This window comes from Trachinotus anak, unplaced genomic scaffold (assembly GCF_046630095.1).
Source record: "Trachinotus anak isolate AG129_WGS33_773 ecotype Australia unplaced genomic scaffold, CSIRO_AGI_Tana_v1 ptg000042l, whole genome shotgun sequence".
NCBI classification, from domain to species: domain Eukaryota; kingdom Metazoa; phylum Chordata; class Actinopteri; order Carangiformes; family Carangidae; genus Trachinotus; species Trachinotus anak.
In genome coordinates this window covers 517,987-535,076 of record NW_027273893.1, presented here as the reverse complement: position 1 = coordinate 535,076, position 17,090 = coordinate 517,987, and the positions used below count along the sequence as shown (strand labels likewise).

The 17,090-nt window shown below is 41.9% G+C and overlaps 2 protein-coding genes across 6 annotated transcripts in view; both read right to left on the bottom strand.

Annotated features, from left to right (window-relative positions):
* Positions 1-13,165, bottom strand: part of adamtsl3 (ADAMTS-like 3) — a 228,076-nt gene extending 214,911 nt beyond the window's left edge. For 3 of the 5 annotated variants that reach the window (XM_071472974.1, XM_071472976.1, XM_071472975.1), the window contains exons 1-2: positions 12,908-13,152; positions 10,918-11,033 (exon numbers count right to left, since the gene is read on the bottom strand). In XM_071472974.1, the coding sequence (XP_071329075.1) occupies positions 10,918-11,004 (87 nt within the window). In that variant the 5' untranslated portion in view covers positions 11,005-11,033; positions 12,908-13,152. Of the gene's footprint in view, positions 1-10,917; positions 11,034-12,907 lie in introns of all 5 variants that reach the window. The other 2 variants (XM_071472982.1, XM_071472984.1) reach the window with 2 other exon arrangements.
* The window catches only part of sh3gl3a (SH3-domain GRB2-like 3a), a 131,404-nt gene that overhangs the window by 34,613 nt on the left and 79,701 nt on the right, over positions 1-17,090 (bottom strand). The window lies entirely within an intron of this gene.

Sequence of the window (17,090 nt, the reverse complement as noted above, 5' to 3'; positions counted from 1 at the left end):
TTCAAGTTTTGTTGTTTAAACTTGTGGGAAAAAAATATTTCAGTAAATATGTGGAAGCAAATGTGAAACCCTGCATAAATGAAACAAATGTGTCATCCACCGTCAGGAGTCAAGTGTACAGGTCAAGTGTTTCAGGGAGCTGGGAGTTACACATGTGTCAGAAAGACCATTTCCTCCTTCTAATACTCAACCAGTGCTCTTCCTGTCACCATTACAGTGCTGATGGCTGGATGTTATGAGAGGCCCTCCAGTGGCACCATGCTATCAGGAGGGGTGTGGCCCCATGAGCAGCGGGATTAATGGTCTGAGGGAGGGCTGGGGGCTTTGACTGCTCATCACAGATGACAAACACAGTTCAGGGTAAACTGTGAGACATCAGCAGCAGAGGGGAGGATTATTTTTTAAAATAGCAATGGAAGAAAAGAGAGAGAGGTTAGAGATAAATAGAAAAATGAGAGGATGAGAAAGAGAAGAGATTCCAGCGAGCTGATTGGCAGAGCCGCAGAGCAGAGGAGGAACAGAGCTGACAGCTCCGAATGAATGACCACACTGTCAAAGCTTTTCAGCCTCCTCTCCATCTGCACAGCCCCACACACGCACGCAATGCACGCACGCACACGCATACACGCACACTCACACACTCACTCACTCACACACACACAAACACATGCACATATAAAGCATGTATGCAGTAACTGTGAAGTGGTGCCTGCTGACAGCCTGGCTCACTGCAGGTTGTGTGGTGTGTGCAGACACACAGTAATCTTTTCACTCCTCACCTTTAGCTGAAATACCAGAGCTGACACTGAACCTGAGCTGGAGGTGGAACTCTGCATGTGTAGTCGTGTTGTGTGTCTGTGTGTGTGTGTGAGAGCAAGAGATAAACAGGTCACGCTGAGAGTCTTCTCTCGAAAAGGAACAAAGTTGCAGAGCTGGAGAGCAAATGAGTGGATCTTTGAGAAAATGGTCAAATTCAAAAATTTTGCAATAAGCAACAATAAGTGACAAAGAACTGCTTTAAACTTTAATATATCTTTTTGTATTTCTGTTGTTTATAGTTCTAGTTTACAGATCTATAGTTTTAGTGTGTATGTATTCATGACACTTAAAGTGAGTGTTTCATTTATGTCCTCATACACAAGAAAAGTTTTTCTGTTGCCAGCAAGACAGAATAAAGAATAAGGAGTTATTCTTATTCACAGGAGAGTGTCCGAAGTGAATTCAAAAGTGAATTAAACTTAAAAGAGGCATTGTCTACTCAAGACAGTTTATTTGAGCTGCTGTGTTCAGTTTGATGTTCCAGAGACACTGAAAAAAGCATCATGACAGGGAGAGGCCTGTGTTTAAAGGGGATGAAAGTCGTGAATGTCATTGGCCACGTGATGTCACGACCTTTAAAACAACCATCAATAATGTATGATAATGTAGTCTTTAGAAGATTTTAACATAGCTATCATATGGTCAAGTTGGTAATTATGAAAATTAAACATCCAGTAGGAAGAAAGGAAAGAAGGAAGGTAGGAAGGAGGGAAGTAAGGAAGGAATTTCATCGCAATGCCTCTGATTGAGCTCTCCTTCATTCTTACTTGAACACATTTATGTGTCCTATTGATTTAAACCTTTATGTGTACCACTGCAGTTACGAGCAGCTGCTGACTGGTTTAACTCCAAGGTAGCAGAGCAGAGAGCAATCAGAGGCATTACAGGTCAACAAGTTAATGACAGTAAAGAACAAAATGAAACTTAATAAAGCCACATGTGAACTAAGTCTTGATACCAGCCAAGAAGGAAGGAGAGAAAAGGGGAAGGAAGGAGGTGGTGAGCAGATCTCAAATAATAATAAACCCCACCACTCCAATTCACCAGAAAGACGTGAAAAGACATTCCAGCTGTAATGAATCCATGTCGGAATAATAAACATGAACCAAGCTGTGAGTAAATGATGGCAATGCTGATAACAGCGGCAGGCTGGCCACATGGTCAGAGTGACATTATTCCAGATGGAAATCTTAATTGTTCCTCGTCTGGGTTTGGGTTTCCTTTGAACAGAGCTGCCTGAGAGAGCCGAGGACCATGAGCTGGGATGAGTGAGAACGAAAGCTTGCTCCTGACTGTGGTGCGATTGTCAGTAAGGATCTAATGGACTCAAATTAGTCAAAGTTCAGTGAAAAATCAACCAAAGCACAGGTCTTGGCATCTGTCGCTTCTTTATTTCGTAAAAGAAAGGAATGAAAGATCCCAGTAACAATATAGAGAAATCATATATTGTTGAAGGGGCCCTGCTCATGCAGCGCTGAGAACCTGTCCCTGATGTACACACATAATAAGAGCCAACAGGCCGGGATCACAGACCTTTGTTCTCTTTAGCCTCAGCTAGACACCAGCAGCAATGGAGGATTTTCTTAACCTAACCTGGGCCCAAATCTGTTAAACAGAGAATCCTCTTTTTCTTCCTATGAAAGGGTCTATTTTCTTTCTCACTTACTGTGTTTCCAGTGGGCTGTGAAGCCACGGAGACAGCATCATGGGTTTGTGACATATAGTGATGATAACATTGACTAACAGCAGATAGTGTTAAATGTTAAAACCTCCACAATCGTTACACTTCACTCATCCCTTACAGAAAACCCATCAAGTTCAATGGTAATTCTTGTTTACTACAACTTAGCTTTAGCCATCATCTCTATCAGTTATAATGACATTCTACTTAAAGTAATTGCTGAGAACAGGGAATACCACAAAAATGTCTCATCCAAACCAGAGCTGATATACTGTACTGATGGGTGTGTTTTTGAACAGCTGTCCCTGCAGCGAGGTTGAAGGATGTCAAGAAGAGGCTGGAACCAGGAAGGCCATGCCAACAGAAAACAGACAAGTGGGCAGAGGTGAAAGAGTGCAGCTCTCACTTTGTCCTTCTCTTTTACTATCACACAGTATTGTAAAATATCAGACACAAAGAGGATGTCAAATCCAGAAAGAAAAAGAGAGAGAGGGAGAATCAGCTGAGGTCAATGAAAACCCAGCTCTAAAAAGTCTCACAAGGCAACAAACACACGCAGTCAGAGGATCGGACAAGTTGTGAACAAGCCAACAGTTTTGATATATCAAGCTGATGTTATTAAAGAATTGTGTAAACAATTGTGACATTTCTAAAATAATTAAAAGATTTCTTTGCTATTTCTTCTTGCTTATAGGTCAACCGACAGATCCTCCAACCTCAGCAACCACGTAGGTCACTTCTCCCCACCCTCTGATTGGAGCGGCTCCTGAAATAGCACCCCTACTGTGGCAGGCATACCAGACCTTCATGGTCACGGTTACAATAATAAAGATGTGGTTAATATTATGAATTGGTCCGTTTGGTTTAGGCATAAAAACTCCTTGTTTTTTTTTTTTTTGTTTGTTTGTTTGTTTTTGATTAGGGTTTGGTTTTGGGACAAAAAAGTGCCCTGTTTTTAGGTTTTTATTGGGGATGCCCAGATTGACAACAGCAAAAAAATATGATCGGGGCAACCCTAGTTTTTATTGTTTATCCCTCCATCCACTCCAACCTCCTCCTAACACCCACAGTCTGCAATGTTGTGCATGAATACATTCAATGAGCAAACGTAGTTTCTGATCTGTTTGCCGGTAATGAACATAAAAGTGAGCGGAGAGGATGACGTTAATGCACCAAAACTCTTCAGAAGAAGAAACACTACGGTACATGTGTCCAGTGTAATCGCCGCACTGGTACTTCTGAAGCCAGTTTGTATGAACATTTAAAGGACTTTCATGAAGAAATCAACACGAAAAAATCACACATTATATGCAAATTGTATCTGAAAAAACTTATCTGAACATCAGCCACATGGGCCAATGATTTGAAACGACATAGTGAGTTGAATCAGTCTTTCAAAGTATCTGTGAGTGGTAATGATAATCACAAGAAATCAATTAGAACAAGACCATGAGCCAAGGTGTAAAGTTCCTCCACCTCAGTCAAACTCACACCATAAACACATAAATCATGTTCTCACATTGGTTTGTCTTGGGTCTTAAATGTAACCACTGTCTGTGATAGTAGTAAACAGTAATTCACTTAATTTGAGAAGTGCCAATGACAGGGGGCTGAGGATGGATGGGTGGGAGGAGGTTCTACTGAAAAAGAAAAAAAAAACAAGAAATAAATGTGAACTAGTTCATTTTAATCATTGTGAACTGAATTTTGAGCTAGCTCTTACAAAGGCTAGCTTATAGTTAGAGTCCTGAGCCAACCCTTAGCTATGCTGCTATAGGCCTAGACTGCTGGGAGAACTCCCATGATGCACTGAGAACTCTCTCTCTCCTTCTCGCTCTCTCTCTCTGTCTTTCTTTGTCTTTATATAACACTATTTCATGTCATGAACTTGAGGCAGTTGTTTGTGCTTCTCCTCTGTTTCTCTCTCTGTCCTCATCATGCACATATCTCTGATCCTTGAGCTACCAATACGGCACTTATTATTATCATAATAATAATAATTATTATTATTATTATGATCATTGATAATGCAATTGCCCGGGTGTAATTATTATTTTCACAATAACACTCAATCAACAGTATATACAGCTGTTCCTGGTCGCTCCTTTGAAATTGGACGAAGCTAAGATGAGTAACAGAAAGTAGTGTGGCGAGCAATGCGTAAGGGTGAACTTGTCAGATTGTTGGTTTCAAAGTTTAAGGATTCATTGGACACAGAACCCCAAATTCCTTTTTTGGAAAGGTCCTGGACTGTAACAATTAGTCTTATTAGCAGATTAATTAATCACATTTTCCAACTAACTTGCCCAAAACTATTACAGAGTAGTGGACTTGGATGTCTTTTAATGTGAAGAACAGATCATAAACATCTAGCTTCATCTTAAAAGAGCATGGTACCTGAAAATAGTCTGGCCTAGTGCCATGCTCTTTGTCTCTGTGTCTTTCTCTCTGTGCCCTTTTCCCTGCTCACTGCAGTTCTTCCACCTCTGTCATCATTTCTACACACAATGGCAACAGCCAACTGCATTCCTCGAGGTCATACCTCATACCTCATTGGCATCACAGACAATGCTGTTTTCAGAGAGGGTGAAAGGAAAAGCTTGGTGATTTTGTCCGGTTGTTGTTGTGAGTATGGAGGAAGAGGAAGCTGGTGCTGGTGAGGGAATCTGGGTGGGGACCCTGGGTGGCAAGAGTGGGGGGTGTGGCCACTGGTCAAAGGCTGGATGTGATGAGAAAAACCAGAGCTGATATACTGTACTGATGGGTGTGTGTTCGAACAGCTGTCCCTGCAGCGAGGTTGAAGGATGTCAAGAAGAGGCTGGAACCAGGAAGGCCATGCCAACAGAAAACAGACAAGTGGGCAGAGGTGAAAGAGTGCAGCTCTCACTTTGTCCTTCTCTTTTACTATCACACAGTATTGTAAAATATCAGACACAAAGAGGATGTCAAATCCAGAAAGAAAAAGAGAGAGAGGGAGAATCAGCTGAGGTCAATGAAAACCCAGCTCTAAATCAGATAATCTGGTTCTGGTCCCACATCTACTTGTGATAATCCACAGAGCCAGCCAAACATGTACCCTAACCCTCCACCACCACCCCCATCTTATTTTCATCCAGTCACCCTCTGCAGTCCACTGCCCCCAAAACATTCCAATTTCTCAGTTTACTACACAAATGCAGGTCAACAAACTCTTCATATAATAGATATAAATATATTCCTGGAGAACATTCTCTCTTTGTTGACCAAAACAGATATGGATGATACATCAATAGATTTATATAGCTACCTGTCCAGTTGCATTTATTCCGTGTTTGAGTTGTTCTGTCTCTCTGTGATACAGGAGTGTGTTCATATGGTTAATCACACCACTTCAAACAGCTAGGTGAAATAATGCTGACTCAACTTCAGAGAGTCCTGAAGACAGTTCTAGTCACTACATCACCAGCCCTTTTTTGGAGTCCTAGGTTACTTTTGGTTTGGCCTGTGGTCCACTCCAGAGAGCAGGTTTAGTGGAGGTTTCTTAACCCTGAGGGAAACCATGGGTTTTCTGTTGCAGAAACTGAGATCACTTTAACTTGGTTACCCTGGTAACTTACTTTGTGAAGCTAACCTGCTTGCTGGCAGGTTTTTCTTCAACAAACCCTTAGTTTCTGACTGAGTCCTCCTGCTGCAATTTAAGAAGCCTCTGGCATGGCATCGTTTCCTCATTCATACTGTCAAAGTTAGGATCAGAGCGCAGAGCTTCTACTGTTACTGTTGTTACTCCTACATTTCACTCACTTTTTAACACAGCACTGTGGAGATTTTCTTGCTTTACTGGCTTTCAATTAGATTTTGCATAATTATAAATACAGATTACTTGGACATCAATTCTTTGACAATACCTATGATCAAAAGTTAATTGGCTTTTGCATTCATGCGAAAACCATATATCTACTCTGACAGACTCCTGTACAACTTTCACAGCCAACAAACTAAACCAAATTCTGTCAAACATGTTAGGTGTGAAAGCCCACCCAGTGATTGTGATTGGCCACAGCACGTGCATTACTTTCTAATAACTGCATGGTTCTGTCATTGCAACCTCATTAATCTTCAATATGCCATGTCATAATAAGTAAACTGAATCTTGCCTCTTCGCAGGAACAGCAGCTGTTTCAGCTGGATAACATAGTGACCACTTGCATTTAAACACTTAAAGCTGCACAAATAACTACTTTGAGAATGACATGCCTCATTTTTTGTGGAAAATACAGTGGGTCCAAAAGTCTGAGACCACTTTCCCATTCAAGTGAAGTGGTCTCAGACTTTTGAATCCCACTGTTTGTTTCTAGAATCAGTTGAAAGGTGATATAATCACATCAGATATTCTCCACACATGAGCTTAAATAAGAAGACTGATTCATTTTTTAAACAGCTTCTTCATCGTGTGTTATTCTCCAATAACTGCATGCGTTGTTGTGAATAACCTCCTTCTACACTCTAGAGAATTTGTTAAAAGGTTAGTGTGCAACAGTAGTAATACTAATAAAAATTAGAACTGATTACTGGGATAGAATTAGCCTCGTAACCTTTGTACAGATGATATTCTACAAACTTTTGGGTGAGCTACTCTAAAGCAGGGGGTAAGCTGTTGGTAGCTTGCAAGCCCCATGTTGGAGACCCTTGATCTACAATATGTGGGTGTGCTCCTCTAATTGGAAGGCAGGGTGGAAAGCCTCCCTGGGAACACCTGTCCATTCCCCTTCACATGGCTGGTGCTCTTCTGTTCCTCTCACATTCCCCTGAAGAGTCAGACACGTGCAGCAGGGAGTCGGTGTGAAGGGGAACAATCTGATAACAGTTAAAACACAGTACATGAGGACAGAGGAGGAGGAGCTGCAGTTTAATCTAATACATACACACAGAAACAAACATACGGGAGCACACACACAGGAGCTCCGTGAAGCAGGCTCACGTCCTGCAAGAATTTACACACCGAATAGATGCCGGCACCCACACCGACATCCTGCTTACCTTTGTAATGGCTCTCTTTCTACTCTACCGCTATTGTCATTTTTTCATTTTGCTTTGGTTGAAGCAGAACTTTGCCTCCTCTTGTATATCACCTTCTGCCTCTTTTTTCTTTCAAATCTTTTTATTACATTTGTCTCAAAAAAGGTTCAAGGTTTGCCTGAAACACTTGACTTGCCCCTATATCTGCTCCTCCCATATTCTCTTTTAGAAACTCATGCCCCCACCCTGCAGTGCAGATGAAGAGGAACTACACAGGATGTACCATCCACATATTTCTGTAATTCTGTGCTCTAACGAGAGCTCAGCACATGAACTATTCAAATATCATGTGAACTATTTCTGTATTTATTCATTTTTATCTTTATTATGACTTTTATTATTATGTCTGTGTATATGTGCAGTATGTTCCCTGTCTGTTCTTACTTATGCCCAAAACCAAATTGCCCTTGTGGATTATTGAACTTGTTAGGTCTGTCAGCATTAACGCGTTAATCTTGATGAGATTAAGGACCGAGCATAACGTGTTTTTTTTTTTTATCGTGTTAATCTTGTGCCACCAAAGATTCTTTATTTTACACTGTCACTGCTGCTGGTACCAAAGATTCTAGAGCGCTACATTCTAGAATCTTTGGCTGCTACTATTTTGACCCTTTGACTCACCCTTACTTGTTGTCAAGCTGCCACAGACACTTCCTACAAAGATTTTACATGGCGGAGCAAGATACTTCATGGCAAGTCATGTCTATGGGAGTAAAAGGGGGACGGTCTGTATAAAGGGGCGTGTCTGGAGACCTAAAGTGTTTAAATCCAACATCTGAATCATCGTTGGTGAAGATCGAATCAGTTGGTAAATAAAAATATAACTTACCCAGAGCTCGTCTACGGATAAAATAAATGACCAGACATTTTCATAATTACACGTCAGACATGCTAACGTTAGCTTCTAGTTCAGACAGACTGACGGTTATGTGTCGGCAAGCAAGAGAAAACTGTTCTGAAATGCAGATTAATAGAATTTTAATCATGTGATAAAACGTGATTAATCGCTATTAAGAAAAAAAATCATCATTTGACAGCCCTAGTTGTAACGACTGATTAACTGATTCATATTTATCACAAGTGGGACTGACCTCAGGGTGAATAGTGTAAGGCAGTGGTTCCCAACCTTTTCCAACTCATTCACATCTGACCCCGTAACAATACAGAGGCCAAATAAAACATTCTCAGAAACTTTTTATTTTAATGATGATGATCAAACATTCAGGATTTAACTGAAAGCAGAGTTAACATTTTAAACCGGAGGATTATGTTTGATTCACCATCTGCCTCTTGCATCTCTTTCCTTTTAATCTTTGCTGTTGCTAACCAGCGATCCATTTTGATACTCCAGTTTTTGCCATGGATGTATCTTTTAGCACACAAACAGACTGAGAGAGCTAACAAGTATATGACGTGGTCGAGCCAGCGACCAAAAACCTACAAACATAAAAACAATGAAAGGAGAATCAAATAGGTTCAGTGTGTGGGGGATATAATGCCTAAGGATGAGTCATTTAAGGATGAGTCATAATATGAAAGTGTTATCTCTAACAGTTTAATGTTAGAGAAGCGCCCCCCCCACCAATCACCACCTCATGATTGTATGCCTCCGCCACCAGTCATGTTACAGGAAATGTGGTCTCGGTCTCCCCCTGTGGTATAGTGTTGAGTAATGGCCAGGAGTGTTTTGGCAGAACATGATGACCTTTTACCTTTTGGATATAAAATGTATCACTGCATCATTTTATCCTATTGGACATTTGTATTCAATTGTGTAATTAATTAGGTATTACATATTTTGTGATGTCATCGTGACCTTTGACCTTTGATCACCAAATTCTAATCAGTTCTTCCATAAATCCAAGTCAATATTTGTGCCAGATATAAAGAAATCCCTCCTGGGTGTTCCTGATATATCCTGTTCAGGAGAATTGGACAGACAGACAGACAGATAAACAACCCAGAAACACAATAATAATAGTAACAATAACAAAAAGGCCTTTAAAACATTTAAGGAAATTTATAGACTACTTTACTTTTAAACTGTATCCTGTTGTGAAGGTACAATAACGTGGTTAGCATGCTAACTTGAGCAGAGGAAAAGACGTGGTAGAGGCAAAAGTTAACGTTGGTGCTGCTTTAACCTCTGGAGACAGCTGTGGGTGAGTAAAGGAATGAAGTTTGATGCTGCACATAACGTTTCTTCTGAAGTTAACAGCTGTTAATGCTAACGTTAGCTATGTAGCAATAACAAGACTCACAAACAGCTCCTTTAATAATAAAAACGATTGGGCCTTGGGCCCAGATGTTTTTATGCATGGCTCACCACCAGGTTACAGAGAAATGAGGAAGAGACTGAGGAAGGCACAGCCCCCAGCATGGCTGTCTCACAGAAACTGACCTCCATACTATCGGATGCTGGTGGATTAAGGGTCCACCAAATGCAGTAACAGCCCAAATTAGGGAGTGAATAACATCATTACTACCAGCCATGCAAGTGGTTTTCACCTAGTGTGTGTGTGTGTGTGTGTGTGTAGGGTCAGGGGCAAGGGAATACATTATGTCAGTGATGGGTCCCCACAAATATAGTCTAACTTTTGTGTGTGTGTGTGTGTGTGTGTCATCATGGCATAATGTGGTCCTGGACACACCTACTGTAGTGGGGACTACCACAGAGGTAGTTCTGAGTACTTTGGCAGGTATATATATTTTATAATTGTATGATATACATACCCCCCCCAAATATTCCTGCTTTGCTTCTTTATAGGGTTCAGGCCCAACAGAGAACTGAGTAACACACATGACAGACAGGGTCCAAATGAAGATCTCTTTGCTGAGTTGATCATGGAGAACACAGGGTCCACAGCAGTCTGTTGTCAGGGATTAAGTAGCTGCTATATTTGCCAGAGAAAATCCTGTGCTCACTATTGCTTCATATAAGGCGAGAGTGCATGTGTATGAACTGGCGAGAGGTGACATTCTCGCCAGTTCATACACATGCACCAAGTCTCCAGCAGACTCTGCACTCAGCCCAGCAGCCTTTCAAACTGTGCAAACGATCCGAAACAAGGTCTGATCGAAGTCAGAAGCAGAGCTGACAGCAGCTACAGGGAGAAGTCGGAGGTTGGTTGTGTAGTGTGTGAACCCTGACATGGCTTCACTAATTGGGTCCATGTTCATTTTATTCACAAGTAAATATGATGATCCACTGTGACTGTGACCAAAAAGCTACACCGACTGTACTGTACACTGTGTTGCTGCAACTGAGCATCAGGAAGGTGTTCCTATTATTCTGGATTCATCTGATCAACTTTACTCCATCCATCCATCCATCCATCCATCCATCCATCCACTTTCTGTACCTGGACAGAGGGAAGTGTGAGGAAGATGAGGACAGCCCTGCAGAGGATAAATGATTCCATCTTCATCTGGATTTTTCCAATGGTCATGGTCTCCCTACAACAGGATGAGCGCCAACCTGTGTACAGAAAGTCAACACATCAAATGAAAACGTTTCCACAGCACAGTGGGTGACTGTGATGTTCAGGGGGAGACCATTACTGGCTCAAAATTGTGTAATGTGCAATTAGCCAGTCAGAAGTTGAATCCACTAGTTAACAGATCTGGATTAAGACTCTAGTAGGCCCCACTGTAAGACTGAGCTGTGGGCCCCTATTGATCCTCCACACCCACAGAAATTTCCCACTCTGTGCACTGTGTATGTATTAGTTGGTAATTAGTTAGTAAGTCTGTGGTAATTAGATTAAGCACAAATGTATTTTGTAAAACACATGTAAGAATACTATAAACTGAATGAAAAAACTTAAACTTAAACTTAAACTTAAAATGACCGGACATATGTTGTATATATTGTTGTGTTATTTCTTTATCACAATGTTTCCAGTGAAACATTTATCAGAAACCTAGAGAAATCTATGATTTGAATCCAGGTAATGGTTACCTGTCAATGACATCAGCCTTGTGTTTGTCTGCCAGAAGCATCAAATTTTACTTTTTATCCAGTTTTGAGACACATTTTTAAGATACACTTTTTAGATCTTGGTTGTTTTCAACTATGTATTTCAACCAGATGAAAGATTTTAGTCATCAAACATCTGGATCAGAAATTATCAGATAAAAAAGCAAAGAAAATGTTAACGGTAGCTCAGCTCCCTTCCTGTGTCAACTGAACAGATTGGGTGAAACAGTAACTTTAAAGTGAAACTGTTTTATTCAGTGTTTCTGTCAGTTTTAATCCTCTGGTCTGTTTGCTGTACAGAGGAGGAGACCTCTGTGGATAACTCGGCCCCCGGTAAAAACCTCCTGAATGACTGACACTGAAGAAATCTAAATGGAGGGAAGCTGACAGCAATGGTGGTGAAGGCAACAACTCTCATGATCCCACGCTACTTCACGACGTCACCAAACCCCAAGCAGCAGAAGTTACAGACTGTGTGAGTTTCCACTCAGCCTGTAAAAACAGTTGTATAACGTCCTCTGTGTTTGTGGAAGAGCTTTGTCAGGTGTCGTTATAGGAAAAGTAGATTCCAGCATCTTGGAGCAATCTTTATAAAATCTGGATTTCCAAGTCAATTGTGTGGAAAAACAAAACTTAATCACCACAATTAAAACTAGGTTTAAACTCAGGGGCCCTCCACAAAATGAGATTAAATTAAGTGATGCTACTGGTATTCATCTTTATCATTTCAGTTGAGAAGCTGCTGAAGTGGTGCACACAGTATGAGCAAACAAATGAATTCAGTGAGTACACGGTGAACCAGGAAGGCTCCTGCCCACATTGTCATGACATTTCATTCTAAATTAGCTGTGATTATTTTTTTGATATTCTTTTTTTATTGAAGGACAAGAAGCCAGAATATTAATATACAAAACGTGACCTTTAAACTTCATATTGAGTCAGTCATGTAAGTTAGTCATTGATAGAAAAATACCAACTGTTAGACGGTTCGAGCTTCTCAGAGATGAGAACATGAACAAATAAAATGCTGATGTTTTTATTTCAAAACATCAATCCGGGCTTTACAAATAAATTCTTTAATCGTAACTTGACATTTCATAGGGGAATTCGCCTATTAATGACACAGTGGTGGCTTATGGTTAGGCCACAGCACATTGGTGAAGTCAAACTCGACGCCAGTGTCGAACAGCAAATGTTAGAGGAGGATCAGAGAAACTGACGGAAATTGACCTGCGTGCAGGAGCACCGCGCTGTGTTTGCGTCACGCAGCCTGCTCAGACATTACAGCGGCTCCTGACGGCGGCGGGAGCAGGGGACGGCGCTGTTTTCAGCCCGACGGCTGCGTGTGGTTTGGGGGGAAATAGACATCTTACCGTGTGAGGGGAGGTGTCCTGCGCTCCCTATGCGCTCATACGGAGACGTAGCATCAGGTATTCTCCAAAAACACTCCGAGTCCCGATCCCGTGTCCACACCCCGAGTCCGACACAGGAGCGTCCAGAGAGTGGCCGAGAGACACCGGCGGGGTGTCAGGCGGATCACTGCGCCAGCCCCGAGCGTCTCCGCTGAAGTGTCCGGCAGCTCCGAGCGGCGCACAGTCCCGTCTGCCACACACAAGTTGACATCAGAGTCAAGTTACACACAGATATACAGCTTCCGCTCATCTCTTTCAAAGTAAAACACTGACAGGTATTTTGTGACGTCATGTTGATGTTATTGATGATGATATTTGTGTATATTATCCACAACCTAGCTGAAGACGCCAACATTTTTGTGAATTCTCCTATTCTCAAAGTATGGGACAAGTATGGCATAATATGGGATAAGCCCCATATTTTCACACTTGTCTCAGTACCTCATCCACTCGTTCAAAACTCTTCATACAGTAAGCTTTTGAAAAACACACCTCAGAGCACATCAATTAACCTTGGAAGCAAAATGCTTTAGCCACTAAAACACTTCATATTTCACCCAACATATAACACACCTTCTCTCCAACTCCTGTAAAATACACTGATGTGTTTCCCTCTCCACTGTTTTTGCCTCCACAGAAATTTCAGGCCAAGCAGTTTTATCTGTTGCTTTGCCCCTCACAACAGACACCATGACTGAGTTTGGTAAATTTACAGGAAACTGTAACTGTATGAATATTTTACTGTATCACAAACCAAGAATTGCAGTTTTCACTGTGTAATGTAAAACAATATATGATAAAGAAAAATAATCACTCATCAGTGATTTCAAAAATTAAGGTTTTGATGCTTTGGTCTAAGCATTCACTTTTAGTGTGAAGGTAATCGCAAAAAAACTGTAATCTGTCTTATTTCAAGAGTAAAGTTTCATTAATTTGCGCAAATGCAGCATATTTCCACAGTGATCTGAAGTTTATTTGGTTTTGAACTGAAAGTGAAATGTTTTGAACAGAGAATCGAAATGTGGAAATCAAATCTGCTGTAGTTGTACAGAATGTTGCTGGAGGTGAAACTGACAGAGAGAGTTGAGTGATCAAATCAGTGCAAACGTATACACAGTTCAGTTCACATCGTCCACTGACGTGTTAAGTGTTTCTGAAAACGTGGACATGGTGTTGAGACAAGTGTGAAAATGATTGTAAAGCACTGAAATGTGAAAATGTGTCAGTACTGGGTAACTCTAGCACATTGATCTGGGGGCCAATGTCCCTGATAATTTTGATATAATATTATATATTATAATATTTTTTTTTATTGGTATCTAGTTTAACAAAAATTTAAAAAAAAAATAAAAAAATTTATAACAAATTTTCAATGAGTGAACTACTACTTATTCATTTTATTTCTACTACTTTGATTAAAAATCTGCTTTAATTCTGAAGGGTAAATCACATCATTTCCTGGTTGTCGCTTGCGACTTGATGTAGCTGTGTAGGCAGCCTGTTGACCAGCCCCTCTGTCCCATGTGGTGTGGAGGAGCAGTCCCCCTCATCACACTGATATTCCTGCAGTCTCTGCTGTTGTAGAGCTGCATGTTCAGCTGCTCTATCTCTAATTCTATATCCTACAATGTTTAGTGCTATAGAGGCTTTTACGTCACTCGTGGTGTCAGAACTGACAGAATATTCCATAGCTTTTTTTCCCACTTTATATAAAATATTCTATATTACATATTTGCATGGATACATCAGCATTGTGATCATCAGTATTGCTGAGTGATCAACATCTGCCTCAGGGCCACAGACTCCTCAAGACCCCAAAAACTTCAGGTCTACTCTGTGGCAACTAGTTAAGGTAATTCTAATTATCATAACTATGAACTCTGAAGACCATTTGTAAGTCTAGTTTATTTCTATAATATTTCTATCAAGATGTAGTTCAACTGTGGCTTGTACAGTGCCTGATGGGAGTCATGGGCTCTATTTACAAACCCACAAACAGCCGCTGATCCAAACAGTTTCACAGTCAACACCACACTTCTTCTGGTCCTCAGCAAAACACCCACAAAGTCTGTAGTCGACAGACAGAGAGAGAGTGAGATAATTGTGGTGGACAAAAGTTCTGTACATTTTTCAATAACTTTACTTCAAGGAAACGCTCATGAGTCTATCCTCAAACAAGAAATGATTTGCTTGTAATAGGTAGGTAGTGATTTTTTCTGTCCATCCAAGTCGTGAAATAATTTCAGCGTAAGAGAGTGATAAAATCCACAAATCCTCATCAAGTGCAAAAATGAGTTCTAGTTCAGATATGACTAAAATCAGACTTCAACAGTCTGAGGTTACAAATCAGTGAGTATCTTCTACAGAGGAAGTGTTTTAGTCCTAAGTTCCCTCCTTGTGTTTTGCCAGTGCTGCCTTGCTTAGCTGAAGGGGAGGGGCAGTAACACAAAGAGGAATAGAAGGTCCCCACTCGGCTTGCTGAAGCCTCATATTGCTTCAGTTGAGAGATGGAATCCATTAACACTTAAAGGGAACTGTCTCCCAACTCGAACATTGGAACTGTTTAAGAACAGAATCTCTTCAGGGCCACTATGGATGAGGGAATGATTACAAATACTCACTGCAGTGACAGTCAACCTGTGACCACAGCAGCAACAGTCAGTCAACCTGTAACCACTGCAGTGACAGTCAGTCAACCTGTGACCACTGCAGCAACAGTCAGTCAACCTGTAACCACTGCAGTGACAGTCAGTCAACCTGTGATCACTGCAGTGACAGTCAAACTGTGACCACTGCAGCAACAGTCAACCTGTGACCACTGCAGCAACAGTCAGTCAACCTGTGATCACTGCAAGAACAGTCAGTGAACCTGTGACCACTGCAGCAACAGTCAGTCAACCTGTGATCACTGCAGCAACAGTCAACCTGTGACCACTGCAGCAACAGTCAGTCAACCTGTGATCACTGCAAGAACAGTCAGTGAACCTGTGACCACTGCAGCAACAGTCAGTCAACCTGTGATCACTGCAGCAACAGTCAACCTGTGACCACTGCAACAACAGTCAGTCAACCTGTGACCACTGCAGCGACAGTCAACCTGTGATCGCTGCAGCAAAAGTCAACCCGTGACCACTGCAGCAACAATCAACCTGTGACCACTGCAGCGACAGTCAACCTGTGACCACTGCAGCAACAGTCAGTCAACCTGTGATCACTGCAAGAACAGTCAGTGAACCTGTGACCACTGCAGCAACAGTCAGTCAACCTGTGATCACTGCAGCAACAGTCAACCTGTGACCACTGCAACAACAGTCAGTCAACCTGTGACCACTGCAGCGACAGTCAACCTGTGACCACTGCAGCAACAATCAACCTGTGACCACTGCAGTGACAGTCAACCTGTGACCACTGCAGTGACAGTCAGTCAACCTGTGACCACTGCAGTGACAGTCAACCTGTCACCACTTCAGCGACAGTCAACCTGTGACCACTGCAGCGACAGTCAACCTGTGACCACTGCAGTGATAGTCAGTCAACCTGTGACCACTGCAGCAAATGTCAACCTGTGACCACTGCAACAACAGTCAGCCTGTGACCACTGCAAACAACAGTCAGTCAACCTGTGACCACTGAAGCAACAGTCAGTCAACCTGTGACCTATGCAGCAACAGTCAGTCAACCTGTGACCACTGCAGTGACAGTCAATCTGTGATCACTGCAGTGACAGTCAGTCAACCTGTGACCATTGCAGCAACAGTCAGTCAACCTGTGACCACTGCAGCGACAGTCAACCTGTGACCACTGCAGCGACAGTCAGTCAACCTGTGACCACTGCAGCAACAGTCAACCTGTGACCACAACAGCAACAGTCAACCTGTGACCACTGCAGCGACAATCAGTCAACCTGTTACCACTGCAGTGACAGTCAGTCAACCTGTGATCACTGCAGCAACAGTCAGTCAACCTGTGACCACTGCAGTGACAGTCAACCTGTGATCACTGCAGCGACAGTTAGTCAACCTGTGACCCCTGCAGCAACAGTCAGTCAACCTGTGACCACTGCAGCAACAGTCAGTCAACCTGTAACCACTGCAGTGACAGTCAGTCAACCTGTGATCACTGCAGTGACAGTCAAACTGTGACC